This window comes from Mus caroli, unplaced genomic scaffold (assembly GCF_978045245.1).
Source record: "Mus caroli unplaced genomic scaffold, Mus_caroli_1 scaffold_13, whole genome shotgun sequence".
NCBI lineage: Eukaryota > Metazoa > Chordata > Mammalia > Rodentia > Muridae > Mus > Mus caroli.
Genome location: NW_028227268.1, coordinates 15,077,898 through 15,094,520, shown reverse-complemented (window position 1 = coordinate 15,094,520; position 16,623 = coordinate 15,077,898). Strand labels below are relative to the sequence as shown.

The 16,623-nt window shown below is 46.3% G+C and overlaps 1 protein-coding gene across 8 annotated transcripts in view; it reads right to left on the bottom strand.

The window, feature by feature from the left end:
* The window catches only part of Bptf (bromodomain PHD finger transcription factor), a 104,375-nt gene that overhangs the window by 7,519 nt on the left and 80,233 nt on the right, over positions 1-16,623 (bottom strand). For 3 of the 8 annotated variants that reach the window (XM_029483120.2, XM_085829456.1, XM_029483118.2), the window contains 9 exons: positions 16,398-16,615; positions 11,029-11,266; positions 9,607-10,484; positions 8,327-8,409; positions 7,893-8,118; positions 4,776-5,119; positions 2,210-2,383; positions 1,368-1,560; positions 422-506 (listed from right to left, as the gene is read on the bottom strand). In XM_029483120.2, the coding sequence (XP_029338980.2) occupies positions 422-506; positions 1,368-1,560; positions 2,210-2,383; positions 4,776-5,119; positions 7,893-8,118; positions 8,327-8,409; positions 9,607-10,484; positions 11,029-11,266; positions 16,398-16,615 (2,439 nt within the window). The remainder of the gene's footprint in view (positions 1-421; positions 507-1,367; positions 1,561-2,209; positions 2,384-4,775; positions 5,120-7,892; positions 8,119-8,326; positions 8,410-9,606; positions 10,485-11,028; positions 11,267-16,397; positions 16,616-16,623) is intronic. The other 5 variants (XM_029483119.2, XM_021175555.2, XM_029483122.2 and 2 more) reach the window with 3 other exon arrangements.

Here is a 16,623-nt window from a genome sequence, read left to right as displayed (position 1 = left end):
GGTTCACTGACTGCACTCACTGTCTGTACAGCTGCACGGTTCTCTACTCATACACAATGTGACGCAGAGGCTCCTGGGCCGACAGCTTGTTCATTTCCAGTGTTTAGCTGTCATAAACACTGTTGAGGACTATACACTTGTCCCATTGAGCTGCTGGCTCAAAGGCATGCATATGTAAATTTACTAGATATTCCCAGCTGGTGGTGCCGTCCTCTGACCTCAGCACGGGGAGGTGCACTCCAGGGTCAAGTCAGCCTGGACTAAGTACCTAGGAAACCCACCTCAAGTGAGCATCCCAACTGACTGACACAGTTACACCGCTGCCTGCACGTCCACGATACTCTCCCTCATCAGCTTCATGGTGAGAGATCATTGCCCAAGCCTTGGGAAACTCGTCTTCCTATTTAGTGCAAGCACTTACCCATTGGCTCTTTAATAACACCGTAATAATCCGGTGCATCATTGGGGTCTACGGGTTCAAGGAAAGGCCACGCCATCTTGTGGGCCTACAACAGAGAGCAAGTGTCACGGCTGTCAGTAGAAACACTAACACACATACACAGACACCAGAAACACACAGTATATGTATGTATGTATGTATGTATGTATGTATTACATATAATATATATGCTGCTATTATTCAGTTGCCTCATTGGATCAACAAACCTTGAAAATTCAAGTGAGCTTTATATTAGAGAAGTGAAATTATCCACACAAGGTGATTTGGGTGATAGTCAGAGATTTTCTTTCTTTTTTCTTTAAAAAAAAATATTTATTTATATTTTATTTTATTTATTTTATGTATATGAGTACACTGTAGCTGTACAGATGGTTGTGAGCCTTCATGTGGTTGTTGGGAATTGAATTTAGGACCTCTGCTCTTTCCGGTTGGCCCCGCTCGCTCCAGAAGAGGGCATCAGATGTGATTACAGATGGGAGACAGCCAAGTGTGCTAACATAACGTCCTATCTTGACACCCATCTCCAATAATCCCAATCTTCCCACTAGTGAGAAAATAACCAGACTTGATCAAACGGCTTTCTCATCTATGCCTACGTGATATACTTTTCTTCAAGAAATAAACTGAAAGGAAAGCAAACGGTGAGCACTCTTCAGTGTCAGGTAAGCAACAGTGGAGGTGGCACCTGTCTGTCAGTGTGTGGCAGTGTCAGATGAGCACTGCGGAAGTGGCACCTTCAGTAAACTTCATGTCACCGGCGTGTGCAGAGGTGCCCTGTGTCCAGCCCCTCTCTCTGAGGGCTGGGAGACAGCCAAGTGTGTTCACTGGAGAAGGGGAAGGTCAAACCTGCGTCCACAGTGAGGCAGCTGAGCTTCACTGTCAGACGCAGCGGTCAGCAGCCTCTCACCTGTAAGGAGCGCAGCACCCTCTTCAAGCCCTCATAATCTTTCTCTGTCAGTGGTGTGAGCACTGTCATGGCGTCCTCTGTCGACTGGCACTGTGGACAGACATACTCATCAATGAGATCTGCCTCACTTTGCAAGATGCCAACACAGCGCCCGTGGTACCAATTCTGACACCGATCACAGCCAATATAAAATCTGCAAGATCCAAAATGGAAATGTGAGGCCAAAGGACTGGCTGCTTCTGCTCAGACTTTGCTTTTACCCATCATGCAACTGAACACAGGCTAACCCTGGGGTGTAAGGTAATTTTAGCATTATTATTGTTTTACTACTTTTGAGAACGACATCCCAATTATTAACCAAGTTGTAAATATATTAAAAAGTATTGTGTGCTAATGGGGAACCAATCTGAAGAAAAGTGTGAAACATTTGATTGACTTTAAAGCTCAAAATAAGGCCCCAAACATCTTTCAACTAGTCCCGTATCAAATGAGTGTTCAGAGTCAGCGAGTTAGCAACAGCCCCAGCTCTTCCCAAAGGGTGCGTCGAGCTGTACAGAACACCACTTCAGACACACAGGCTGTTTTCCTCACATTACTCTGTGACACAGTGAAGAATCAATTCTACTGTTATAACCCCATTTCCCCCAGTGCAACTCAACCATTCACTAGGAAGCAACATACATTTTGAAGGAGAGGGAAAGAGGGAAGAGAGGAGAAACCAGAAAGGCTTTGTAACGTAGGTATAGACACAGCAGAGAGGCCCTGCTTTTCATTTTTAGGTAAGTGACCAATCGAGCAATGCGGCTTCCTGAATTGTCAAACAGACGCTCTTATCAACTCACTGTGACTCATCATAAGGTGTCCTGCAGATACAGTACAATTCCTCACTGCTGCCCTCTTGTGCCCGCTTACAATCATTACAGATGTACACATCCATTTTCTTAGCCTCCTTTTCTGTGATGCCAACACATTCTCCATGATACCAGTTAGTACAAAGATCACAGCCAATATAGAACCTAAAAGCATTCACAATGGAAATGACACTGTAGTGGTCATTTTGAGCTGCATGGTATGTAAATCTGTCTTCTCTACCCTGATTTGCTTTCTTACAGGATAATTTCTGCAATGAGTCAGCTAAACACCCTGAATGCACCAGTCTACCAGTGGCAAACACAGCATCTGACGCTGTACCAAGGGTGGACACATCGTCACTCACATCCATTTCAGCAGACACACTGTTTAGTGAAATATGGGTCTTAAAACATACTGGAATTTGAAAAAAAAAAACAAAACATACGGATGGTAATGGCTTCCTTTTAATGAATGTGTGTGAAACTGTAACAGGCACAGAAACCAAAGCCAAAGAATCAAAGACTTACATCTGTCAAACCTATTCTACAGAAGCCATTTCAATACCAGGGCTATTTCTTAGATAGGTTTGAAAATGTATCTCACAAACTAAAATTGGAGACAAAGCAGAGCGCAAACACCAAGGACAAGTTACAGGACAGGACATGCAGGCCAGCCAGGTGGAGAGGACAATGTCACACGTGCTAGGGAGGAAACTAGGAGAGGTCCATGTATGTAGTCATTCCTGCTTACAGAGCTTGGGGAGGGGAGGGGAGGGGAGGGGAGGGGAGGGGAGGGGAGGGGAGGGGAGGGGAGGGGAGGGGAGGGGAGGGGAGGGGAGGGAGGGAGGGGAGGGGAGGGAGGGAGGGGAGGGGAGGAGCCCAGGCTTTGACACAAGGGTCTGAGGGAAACCAGCAGCTCTCTAAAGCATCTCTATCCCTGCTGGTGGAAGCTGTGCAGGCCTGCGTCACTCACAGGCAGCCAGGCTGGCCTTGCCATCACTGGTACCCTGCCCTCGACCAAGCTGTCTCTGCTATGTTAACCTGAGGAATGCACACCTCATGACTGTGAGGGAGTAACACACAGTGAGGTGCCTCAGCCCCCTCTTCCCAGTGAGCCTTTCTTTTGACCTGGGATGCCCATACTCCCCAACTCAGGTTAGGACCTGGTGAGTTACTGTAAATGTTGCCTCTTGAAGGTGTTATATACGCTGGAAGGAACTTCAGGACCTAAGTTTCCAATTTTTAATAACTTTCATTAGAAGCTAGTGACACAATGCTCAAACCAGGCTGGTCTGGTCCGAGATGTCAGCAAACACTACGACAGGGGGTGAATGAACCTGCTGTGTGGAAATGTCAATGGAAAACCAGAAAAAAACAAGAAGTGCACTAGCCAGAAACCATGGGCAGTTTCAACAGAACGAGCACACGTGTGCGCGCCTCATTTTAAGCAATGCCAAGATCCCAAGAAGGTGGGTCAAGGTTTGTGTCAGCTCAAAGCTGACCTTTCTATGAAGCCCCATCTGTGGTGGGGCTCGGTGTCTCTCTCTGTCTCAGGAACCCTCCTGGGTGTTTTACTTAAAGTGAGGCACACTGATTTGTACAGACTACAGGGCGGGGCTCCTTACATGATGGATATTCACCAATGAGGGACACATGCTGGCACGTGAAGATGGCCACACCCTGCTGAGCTCAACAGGGAGTATATCTCCCAGCAGAGCTTCCAGAGCTTCTGTCTGACATTTGTAAACTGATGGTGACTTAGGACCCATGGAGTGGTCTCCACAGACCCACACGCACAGGCAGTAAGGATTTCTAAGTACACTTAAACTGCTGGGTACTGTAAAATGATACTGTGATTCTTGGCAGCTTACAAACACTGTTGTACACCTGCATGTTCCAGACAGAAGTTAAATACATCATTGAATAATAGAAATGACCAAAAAAAAAAAAAAAAAAACCCAAAACAATAAATAAAGAAGAAAAACAAGAAAGTATATTTATGGAGTAACATCTAAGATCTCTAAAAATCTCATTCATGTCACCAAATACAAGTCATGACTGTCAAAAACAGCTTCCAATTGCCATGCTTATCATGTTCTGACTGTGAAACTCACAAAGTGGATAAAAGGAATACTTATGTTTTCTGCTTTTGATTACAAATATCATGGAAACATAGACAACAATACTAACTTGCAATTTTTTTCTTTCTTTCTTTTTTTTTTTACAGGGACCTGATGATGCCTCCTTGGACCATCCATTTTAGGATAGACTCTGGGATCTGGCCAGGGAGAGCTGGGACAGCAGCCTCTGCAAGATGCAGTGCTGGCAGATTAGGAGCGAGGCTACAAAGAGCTTTTGGAAAGCAAAGAGGCCACAGCAAGCTTGTTTTTGACAGAAAAGGACATGGCAGAAGACAAGCAAGCCCGAGCACCTGTGAAACAGCCCCCTAACTGCACTGATGCCAAGCACCTGGTGAAGCCCAGACTCACACCTGCCCGCCCTCTCCCAGTGCTGCCAACTGCTTGCTCAACTACAAAGCTGGGGGACAGGCACGTACTTGGACTCATCGTAAGGTGTCTTGCAGATGCAATATAGCCTGGTGTCCTTCTTGGCCTCCTTAGAGGTGGTGGAGATCATCTTCTTCTTCTTGGACTTAGAGTCTTTCTCCTCCTCCCGCTTCCTCTTCTGGGAAGCGACAGGCAGTGGGGCTGTGGGGTGGCCTGCAGGTGGCAGACTGTGTGTGGAGGGAGGCGGAGAACGAGGAGGAGCTGGAGGGGCTGCTGGTGCAGGCGCTGGCACAGGGGCTGGCACGGAGGGTGTGGGCACTGAGGCGGCATTGGCCTGTACCGCCTGGGCCATCTCCCTCTCTCGCTTCATTTTCAGGTCTCTTTTCAGCTCTTCCTGTGGTCAATTGAAGACAAACAAATGATCAACAGGGTTACAGGATGGGGCAACTTGGACAGGAGCTGGACATTACCTCCACTTGCCAAATAGTTCTTTTTGTCTGTTTTTTGTTTTCCAAGACAGGGTTTCTCTGTGCAGCCCTGGCTGTCCTTGAACTCAGAGATCTACCTGGTTCTGAACAGCAGTGAACAGAAAAAGAGGTAAATTGTCCTTCTTTATCATGCTTTGTTTAGATTTAGGATAGGAGACCCAGGCAACACAATATGTTATTTTCTAACTGGGTTCGCAGTCCCAGCACGAGAGAGAGAGAGAGAGAGAGAGAGACAGAGAGAGAGAGACAGAGAGAGAGAGACAGAGAGAGAGACAGAGACAGACAGAGACAGACAGGAGGATCAGAAGTCAGAGGTCTTCCTCTGTAACACAGTGAGTTCTAGGCTAGCAGAGCCTACTTGAGATGAGACCCTGTCTGAAAACAACCCCTCCCCAACCCCCAACAAGCAATCCATCCAAAAGACACTATTTTCTTTATACAGCTTTGGCTGTACGTTGAAATCCTGGATTCGTGAGATGGTTCAATGAGTACAAGTCCTTGTGAAAAAGCCTGAGTTCAATGCCCAGAATACAGGCAGCTGTAGCAGCCAATCAGTAACTCCAGCATTCCTACAGAGATGAGAGGCAGAGACTGAACCACCAGGACAGACATGGACAGATCCACACACCACACTTTCTAGAGTAGAGTTAACGATATTTCCCCTTAAAATAACCAAAAGAAGGCAGGTGTAGTGGCACACAACTGTAATCCCAGTACTTGGGAGGCAGGCTAGAGGACCCGTGAGAGTTGAAGGCCAACCTGCTCTACACAGTGCAGTAATTCTCAACCCTTTCCACAGGGATCTATCATCAAGTGTTTACATTACGATTCACAACAGCAGTAAGATTACAGTTATGAAGTAGCAGCAACAATAATACTATGGTTAGATGTTACCACAAAGTGAAGAACTATATATATTTTTTGTTTTTGTTTTTTCGAGACAGGGTTTCTCTGTGTAGCCCTGGCTGTCCTCGAACTCAGAAATCTGCCTGCCTCTGTCTCCCAAGTGCTGGGATTAAAGGCGTGCGCACCACTGCTTGGCATGAAGAACTGTATTAAAGGGTCACAGCATTGGGAAGATTGAGAACCACTGAGTTCCAAGACAATCAGAGGTGAGACTTGTCTCCAAACCAACCCAACCCAGCCAACCAACCAAACCAACCAGTCAAACAATAAACTAAAGAATTGTTGACTCAGTATGAATCTCTTGTGAATTCAAGGCCAGCCTGGTCCACACAGAGAGTTCCAGAACAGCCAGGACTACATAGAGAAACCCTGTCTCAAAAAACCCAAAGGAAACCTGGAGAAAGCTGTGGAGTGAAGTGCACTCACGGTACCCGCCCACCCACCCGCCCGCCCTGTGAGGACAATGTGGCTGACCACCTGTCCCAGTTACTGCCCCTTTACCTCTACCTCGAGGAACTCAACTACAGTAGGCTCCTTCTCCAGAACACACACACCAGCACACAAACACGCTTTCAAACACACCAGCACACAAACACGCTTTCAAACACACCAGCACACAAACACGCTTTCAAAGGCTAATCCACCTTGTCTCACAAAAATGAGAGCACGATGAGCCCCTCAGCTCTACTAACTCGTCAGCCCGAGGCTGCCTTCATACCAACTGTAGAATACAGTTTACGGCAGCTGAAAGGCTCACTGCATAGATGGAATCCTTGCACCTGCAGGACAGGAGTTTTACAGATGCTAAAGGAGAGCCTTCCCTGGCATGGTGGCACCAGCCTACAATCCCAGCATTCAAGGGGCTGAAGGAGGAGACCAAGGAATTCCTAGGCTAAACAGAGATCCTGTTGGAAATAACACAAAGGCAGCTTTATGTAGATGTTTATAAAAAGATAAAGGAAAAAAGGGACAAGCCATTCTAAGAACTGCCCTCCAAGATTTGAAAGGTGGCAGTTGTGTTTTCCGTTTTGCATTTAAAATTTTAACATATTTGAATTTGTTTTTGTTTTTGTTTTTTATTGAGACATGATCTCACTATGCAGACCTAACTGTCCTGAAACTTGCTCTGTAGACCAGGCTGTCCTTCTTCAAACTGGGAGATCCGAGTGCCTTTGCCCTGAAGTGCTGGCCTCGAACTCAAATCCGCCTGCCTCTGCCTCCCAAGTGCTGGGATTAAAGGCGTGGGCCACCACTGCCCAGCTCACATTTTCTGATTCTACTGTGGATGCTTCTCTTACTCAGGCTACTGTGACAAAGATATAATCTCAGTGTTAATACTAATTGCTGGCAAGCTTAATTCTGTTACCAATTTTAATACCGTTTCCCTGGGGATGTCAATAAATGAATCACACGTAAGAATTCTGTCTTCTTTCTTGTAGTTTGTGTTTCTTTCCCCAATGAAGAACCTGGGTGCTGGCCCTGTCTGGTTGTTTTCTGTGGGAAGACCTCCAAGCTTCTGGTTATGTGATAGGTATTTATTTTCTTAAACTGTACAAGATACTCTATGGGATGTTTTCCTACATTCTCACACACAGTCTTCTTCACCCAGCACATAGCTCAGGCTCTGGACTAGACATAGGAAGACAGAAAGACCTGCCATGCACGTCCTTACTCTCCAAGCTACAAGCACAAATGCAAATTCTAAAAAGCAAGCTGGAATTTTAGGATTAAGCTACAATGGAGAAGAGAAAGTGTGCCAGGTTGTGAACCCACCTGCACTTGGATCTGCAGCTCTTTGTCCAGGAGTGCTCTCTTTCTCAGGATCTCAGCTTTGAGCTGCTCCTTGTGTTTGAACAGCAGAGCAGAGAGCTTGCTGGCATTCTGTTTGCTCCGCTTCTGCTCCACACTCTCCTCCCGCTTGCGTTTCTTGGCCGCCTGTTTTTCTTCCTTATCTATCTTATCCAGAATATACTTCATCACCTGGTTACAGACAATCATCCTAGAGGAAAACAAACGAGAAGCTCTGTAACGCCGTCCACTCCACCCGGACAAGCAAGGCACCATCTGTCTACATCCCTAGATGGTGTGCAAACTGAGCTCAAAACTTCAAAGATCAATGGACTATGAGGCACTACTGGCATTGAACTTAGGTAAGACCAAAGCAAAAACAAACTTTGCAGACTCAAGTGTGTCTGGGACTCTCCTACCTTTGATTTTCTTCTCTTTCAGCTGGAGTCATGGTCTTTTTCTGTTTTAAATGTTCTATTACAGCATTATGCTTCATCACCACCTTGAGAACAGAACAAACGCATAAACGCACATTTTATAGTAGACACAGTTAAGTTAGCACACAGCAAGAAGTAACAACACACAGGTTTGAACTGGTGAAAGGTAGCTAACTAATACAACCAGAATAAAAGCTGCCAGGTGGTCCCATGGTCTCACCGTGCACCAAATACTGAATTAGGCCAAGCCTGACACCCAGACACTACTCCAGGATGCTCCTGCTACACAACACATGGAACTCTAGATAACATTGCTAACACTGAAATATAGGGATAGCTTTTCAAATAAACACAAGACACAAAGAAATCAACTAAGTTGTCTGAGATTAAATGGTAAATAACACAACCTCAGATTTCACCCAACTCTCATGCTGTAGGCCTTCACTCACTATGCTAGCACCAAGTATAGACTCTGAAGAGTCCCCTGCCCTATACACAGATGTGGAAGAGAGATGTCCTGGTTATAGCGCAGACAATGAAAGAGCTGGAATCTGAACACGTCAGAGCCTTAAGTTCATAGAAATATTGACTTACGCCTTTCACAATCACATGCACGGCAGACTCTAGTCCTAACAACCCCACACGGCTAGAAAGAGATGAGTTTTAACCCAGACACAGCTCAGGCAGCAAACCGTGCTTCAGTACCCAGTAAGACCTCTTGCCTAGTGCTGACCGGGGCACATGGCCGCGGACAGATTTGTCCTTAGTAAGATACAGGTCACCGGCTTTGTTTTGGCAGAGCTCTGGCTGTCTGAGGTGACATATGGCACCCAGACACCACTCCAGGATGCTCCTGCTACACAACACCACCGTACATGGAACTCTAGATAAACACCTGGATTTAAGACATTTTTACAAAGGTGTGGCAAGTATTGCAAATGACCTGCCTGCTACAATCTGCTTAGTCAATAGGCAAATGAAGGAATGACACTTGCAAATCAAATGACTTCAAGTGAATTGCTACACTGTGATGGTGGCCTCAGCACTCAGTTTCCTCCTAGGGAAACATGGTTTCTAATCAGCACGGATGCTACATGTGCAATAGAGTCCCAAACCAGAACCTGCAAGCAGTGTTGGTTTCACACCAGTGACTCTCGCTCTCTCTCTCATTCAGGAAACCTAATGTAACCGAATCACTAAGTCTACTGCACAGCACAATAATTCACGCTACTGAACATGCTGCTTTGACTTAATAACTTTACCTGTTTCTGAATGATTTCACTTTGGTTAGAAGCTTGGAGGGTGTGTTCACGCTCAATTTCTATCTGCTGCTTCTTCTTTTGCTGCTGATCCCTGAGTTGCTGAACCCTCTGCAACTGCTCCTGCACACTGGCTGCCTGCACTGTGACCACACTCTGAGTCTGGGCAGCACTGTTTTGCTGAACTTGAATGGGCAACTGCAGTTTGATTTGCTGGGGCACACCACTTTGCTGAGCCTGTATCTGAGCCACAACCTGCGACTGGATCTGAGAGAGAACCTGGACTTGCTGGAGCTGAGGCACAGCAATGACTTGGGGCTGTGGCTGCTGTGTTTGTGGCTGAGGACAGGATGGAGATAGAACAGTAACTTGATTTAATGTCTGTCCTGATGAAAGAGTTTGAGTTGAAGACTGTACCTGGGGCTGTGACTGTGGCTGGCCTTGGGAAGGTGCCTGCAGAGATGTGGGGGGCGGAATTGGAATCGGCTGTGAGGCTGTAGTCTGAACCTGGGGTTGCTGTCCAGGAGTCACTTGGGATGGAGTTGATGGACGTATTCGAGTCAGTGGTGGGCTCTGGACACGAACAGGAGACTGTCCTTGTACACTGCTCTGAGGCTGACACTGTGTTGCAACCAGGGGTTTAGATGTCTGTGCTTGGGAGGGCTGTGTTTCAGAAGGGACATGGGACGAGACAGCTGGCTGGGTCTGGACTTCAGGCTGAGCTGGGGGCTGGGGCTGGGGCTGGGGCTGTGCTGCAGGCTGAGCAGGCTGTGGCTGGGCTTCTGCAGGACTCACACTTGATGACTGAGTTGGTGCCAGGGTTGTGGCTGGTTGTACCTGGGTCTGGGGTAATAGTTTACTTTGTTTTTGTTCCCCTGAGCCTGTAAAAAAGAAAGACAAAATGGTTTCCGGATGCGAAAATGGGAGACAATGGTGAAAGAAGACTCTCAAAAGAACTTCCTGAAGCGGGGAATACTGCGTTTCAGTAGAGATGTAAGCCTCGAACTCGGGTGCATTTTGTTTTGGCAACTGCTCAGCTGGGGAGCTGGTACATTCCCTGCATGTCTTCTGTGTGTGTGTGTGAGCTGGGCGCTTGGAAGCCCCTGTCAAGTGTCACTTTTCTGCTAGGGGGCTGACAAAGAGTTCTGGGCCTGCAGCTCTCAAGCACAGGTCTTTCCGAGGAGCCCTCATCCCCAGGGCGCTACTAAGGCTGGAGCAGGAGTGCAGGCACAGGGACTGTGGCATCCATGATTCTGCTCCTCCAGCCTTTTCATTAATTTTGCTTTGTTATGACTAGGAAGTGAGTCTAGAAACAAGGCATAAGCACAGAGACTGACTACACAGCTGTTATGCTGGCTGGAGGCAGAGCACCGTGCCCTGTGCGATCTGCGAACCCAGCAACAAGTGTTGCCTCAGTGCGAATACCTGCTGCTGTAGCATTAGGAGTGGTGCTGCTGCTGTTGCTGCTGCTGCTGCTGGCGGCCGTGGCTGATGTTGATAGTGGGGTAAAGAGGAAACGCTGAACGGTGCCATTCGGCATTGCGGCTTGCATGAGCTGCTGCCCTGGCCCTGGGAGGACAGTCATCCCCTGAGGTATCAATTGCAACTGTCCAGTAGTCTGCCCTTGTCCTTGAATCACTACTGTTAAACCTTGGTTGCCGCCCTGTGGGAAAAGCAGACAATGTGGAATATGCAGTGTTCAAATAAAAAATCTGTAAAGCAATGGAATGAAACCATTCCTTACCTGCAGGAAACCCAGGGGAAACTCACTCCTACTCCCAAGTTTGGGAATATAGGTAGGTTAAGCTATCAGGTTCAGGTCAAAACGCTAATTTCAATCAATCAATTAACTAATTAAATTTTGAGTCTGGGCTGGAGAGATGGCTCAGACTGCTCTTCCAGAGGTCCTGAGTTCAAATCCCAGCAACCACATGGTGGCTCACAGCCATCTGTAATGAGATCTGATGCCCTCTTCTGGTGTGTCTGAAGACAGCTACAGTGTACTTACATATAATAAATAAATAAATCTTAAAAAAAAATAAAAAATAAAAATTTTGTGAGTCTGGCTCTCACTGGTATCGAGGATAGCCTGGAAACCACCATGACTTAAGCCATTACACCTGATTCTTACTTTAAACCACTTTTATTGATGTCATTTTATACTTTTCAAACATCTTTACATGTAGTCTCATCCTAGTCTCACACAGTGAGCCTCAGCAGCTTAGCAGAGTAAATCTCACCATGCACCCTAATCAATCATACTCCCTAATCAACCATAGTCCCTAATCAATAGCTCCCAGTAACTCAAAAGCAGCAAGGCCCATCGAGGTATAGTGGCACACAGTTAAAGATAGCCTGGCCCACACATTAACCCCCTGCCTCAACAAACTAAAGGCTGGGACAGAGTCTCTGCAGCAGAGCCAGTCTGCAATCCTCATGGCCTTAATCTCAATCTTCAGAACCACAGGAAGACCACGAAGGCAATGCTACCACCAACCGTATCTGTTTCTTCAGGGTCCAGAAACAGAATGTGAGAGAACACAAGAGTTGGGGGAACACTAAAGTCTAGGACTTAAGAAAATGGGAACCAAAAGCCCAGGATTCTAACATGTCCAGGTACTTCTGTTTGAAACTTAATGGTCAAGCAGGTGTAACTGCCACAGACACAGGGTCAGGAAGCACAGAATTCTCTCCATGTCAGAAGTCTGCACTTGGCTCCATATGCTCTCTCTTCCTTCCTACACTATTTTTTCCCTAAGGAATACACTTTCTGTGTATGACTAAACTGTACAAATGCCAGGTTTAACAGTTACAAAACGACGCGGTGATGCCCACCCTGTGCCCAAGAATGGGCTATGCTCTCGTTGCATGTCTTTTCCCTAGAGGAAAGGGCTGTCTTTAGGGTTTAAACATTGTATCTCTTTAGAATATTGCTACCTTTAGAATTATTACAATATGCTTTGTTTTGTCACTTTCTGAATCCTATACTCATGTAACCATATTGTATATATTTGTTTTAAAATCCTGACTGTAGGGCTGGAGAGATGGCTTAGTGGTTAAGAGCACTGGCTGATCTTCCAGAGGTCCTGAGTTCAACTCCCAGCAACCACATGGCGGCTCACAACCATCTATAATGGGATCTGATGCCCTCTTCTGGTGTGTCTGAAGACAGCCACAGTGTACTCATATATATAAAATAGAAATTTAAAAAAAGAGTTAAAAAAAAAAATCCTGACTGCAGCATTTTATTTGTGAGCCACTTCCGTAAAGCTGTAGTTAGCTCATTTCCATTCTGTAGTGATTAACCAACCACACAGACATTCAGTTGCTCTAAGTTACTGATTCTTACAAACCTACTGCTGTATCTGTTCCAGTGAACACTGCCGCTCACACCAACAGGAAATACTGCAATCCCTCCAGCACGTAACCTTTCAATCTTAAACATCAAGGTTGGTAGAAGCGGCTTAACCACGGTGCTTACACTGTTGCTAGATGTGCAAGAGCCTGGCCTCCTGGTAATTCTTCCTTTAGATGAATGCGCAGTTTAGACCAATCTCTTAGGTCTTAGTTAGATGGCTATAATATACATTTCTCTCAAGGTCCAATGGGATTTTCTGAGTTTTGAGCAGGTAAATTTCTTCCCTCTTCTTCAAGCTCAGTTGCTCTCTTTGCTCCTGGCTTCTTCCTTTCCATGGATGCGTTTCCACATGTGCTTTGCTGGAAACTGAACGAATGGCCTCACAGTGCTAGGCAAATTCTCCACCACTGAGCTCTATATATTCCCAGGGCTGGAATGATCTTTTGTTGATGTGTACTAATTAAAAAAAAATCTAGTGTGCATGTGTCTGGAGGTTGGGTTACCTAAACATGGAATTCCAGTGAGAACCCCAGGTTCCAGTCCTTGCCTGCCAGCTTGTTCTGAGGTAGGGTTGCTGTTGCTCTCTGCTGCAAACGCAGGATGGCCAGTGCTCTTCCGGAGACTGTCTCTGAACCACTGTGTAGCTTTTGAGGGTTCTGAAAATCCCAACAAGTCATCCCTCTAGGAGCTTTGTGCACTGAGCCTCTTCCCAGTCCCTTACTGATTGTCTGCATGCTTTGGGTGACATCTCTGGCTGGTTATGTTTTCTGGGTGACATCTCTGGCTGGGTATATTGTTTTCTTACTTTGACCATACTCAGTGCAGTGTGTTCCAACTCTGCTTCACTTGATTTCTCTGGGAGATATTCAACTCAGAGGCTGTGTAAGCTGGAAACAAGCTCTAACACTGAACAACAGCCAAGCCCCCTTTTATTTTGAAGTCTCACTAAGTTAAGTCTCACTAAGTTGTCCTAGATGGCTTTGAACTCATTCTGTACTTTAATCAGGTCTAAATTACTGCTATTTATTCTGTTCCAGTCTCTGGAGTGGCTGAAACTTTTCAAGTATGAACCTAGGTGCAGCTGAGACTCCCATCACAAAAAAAAAAAAAAAAGAGAGAGAGAGAGAGAGAGAGAGAGAGAGAGAGAGAGAGAGAGAGAGAGAGAGAGAGAGAGAGAGAGATGAATGAAAGAAAGAAGGAATGAACAAATGAACTGATGGATGGGGATGTATTTCAACTTGCAATAAGTCTGCCTGCCTTGGGTCCAACCCACAGCATCACATAAACTGGGCATGTTGACAAACACCTCTAATTCCTTAAGTACACAGCTCTAAGAGAAGAAAGAAAAGAACATTGAATTTATTACCAGAATGAGGCATAAGGCACAGCTCCAAGTTTATAGTTCCCTATTTATGGCTAAGCAGGCCGGTAAACCTGACTGAAACGCTTGTCTTTCCTCAGCAGTTTGCAAGGATTGCATCAATGTACCACAAGTGCCCACTTACAGAAAGGCAATGGTGACTATTACTGAAGCATATTAGAAGCACTGCAGTAAGTTGCTTTTGTTGTGCTTTGTCCTTCCTGGGAAAGGGCCTGGCACAGCCCAGTCTGGCCTTGAATTTGCTAGGTTTCTATCCTAAGTGCTGGGATTATGGGCCCATGCCAGCACACATAATTTATGCAGTGGTACAGACTCAACCCAGAGCTTTGTGGTGCCCCATAAGCACTCCACCTGTCATGCTGTATCTCTGGTGTTTTCTTGGCTTGGTTTTAGCATGTGTGTATATGGTGTATGTGCTTGCTCATGAGCATGCACGAAGGTCAGAGGTGACACTGGGTGTCTTCCTTTTACCACTTTCTTTTTTTCTTAACATTTGTTATTTCCATGTATGTTTGTCAGTTTGCTTGAGTATACAAGCACCATGTATGTGCAAAAGCATTTGGTAACCAGAAGAGGGTGCTAGATCCCCAACATCTGTGAGTCACCATGTGGAAGCTGGAAAGGAACCCACGTCCTCTGCTGGAGCAGTAAGCACTCCTAACGCCTGAGCCATCTCTCTAGCCAGAGCTAGACAGTGAGCTCTCAAGACCCACCTGATCCCTCCTACATAACTACAGGTATGTACTGCAATAGCTGCTTTAAACTTTTAAAGTGTACACATATATGTATCTTTGCACATGTACAGAGGTGCTCACAGAGTTCAGAAGAAGGTATCAACCCCCGGAAGATGGAGTTATGGAAAGCTACAACTGACATGGGAGCTGGAAACTGACCTTGGGTCCTCTGGAAGTATGCACTCTTTGCTGCTGAGCCATCTTTCAGCCCTCACTGCTGTCTGTTTTGTGGGCGGTGGGGATGAACCCCAGGCTCGCATACTTGTATAGCACTTTGCCCACTTTATCCCAGCACATAAGCAAATTCTCCCCCTTCAACCATATCAGAGCTATTGCTGATCTCTGCATTCTACTTTATGACTCAGCCAGCAAGGCCCACAGGCAGTAGACTTTTGGGAGCTTTGGGTTTTGATAGGAAAAGACAAGTCAACAATATGGAATGATACAAGCGATCAGTTTAATGCACTCAAAATTTGCCTTGGTTTTTCTCCTATGGAAACTGCCCAACTAACAGCACTGTAGTTATTGAATGGCTTAGTATCCCTTTCACTGGTACAACATCCAGCCTGAGGGGTCTAGAGAGCCGGACATGATGCTATCAATAGCAAGTGTGACTCCAGGAGACAGCCATTTCTGCTCTTTGTTTGTATAGTTTTAAAAGATTTTTATTTATATGTGTGAGCATTTGCCTGAATGTAGATCTGTGCTCCAAGCACATGCCCAGTGTGCATGGGAATCAGAACGGGGCGTCAGATCCCTTGAAAGCGGAGGTCCAGGTGGTTACGAGTGCTGGGAACTCACAGGGATCCTCAGCAAAAGCAGCCAGTACTTCATCCTCTGAGCCACCTTCCCAACCCCAATCTACCATTTCTTTTTTTTTTTTTTTGGTTTTTCGAGACAGGGTTTCTCTGTATAGTCCTGGCTGTCCTGGAACTCACTTTGTAGACCAGGCTGGCCTCGAACTCAGAAATCCGCCTGCCTCTGCCTCCCGAGTGCTGGGATTAAAGGCGTGCGCCACCACGCCCGTTTTTTTTTTTTAAGATTTATTTATTAATTATATGTAAGTACACTGTAGCTGTCTTAAGACACTCCAGAAGAGGGCACCAGATCTCATTACGGATGGTTGTGAGCCACCATGTGGTTGCTGGGATTTGAACTCAGGGCCTTCTGAAGAGCAGTCGGGTGCTCTTACCCGCTGAGCCATCTTGCCAGCCCCAATATACCATTTCTTAAAGCAGGTATATTTAAGTTTTACCTAAGATCAAATGTAAACTTCAGCAAAACTCAGGCTACCTCTCAAGATGAAAGCTGAGTTACTTACGTGGCCCTGCGTGAGCTGAGTAAGCTGAGCCATGGTGAGCTTCACCTGCCCTTGCTGAGGACGAGGGCTGTGTGGGGCTGAAGGCTGCAGAGGCCCAGCCGCTGCTCCTGGAGTTAAGCCCTTTTGCACAGGTGCTGAGGAAGCTGTACTTGGAGCAGAGATGGCAGTGGAAACAGGCTGTCCTCGGATGATTTGAGTCACAACTTGTTGGGGTGTGCCTGCACAA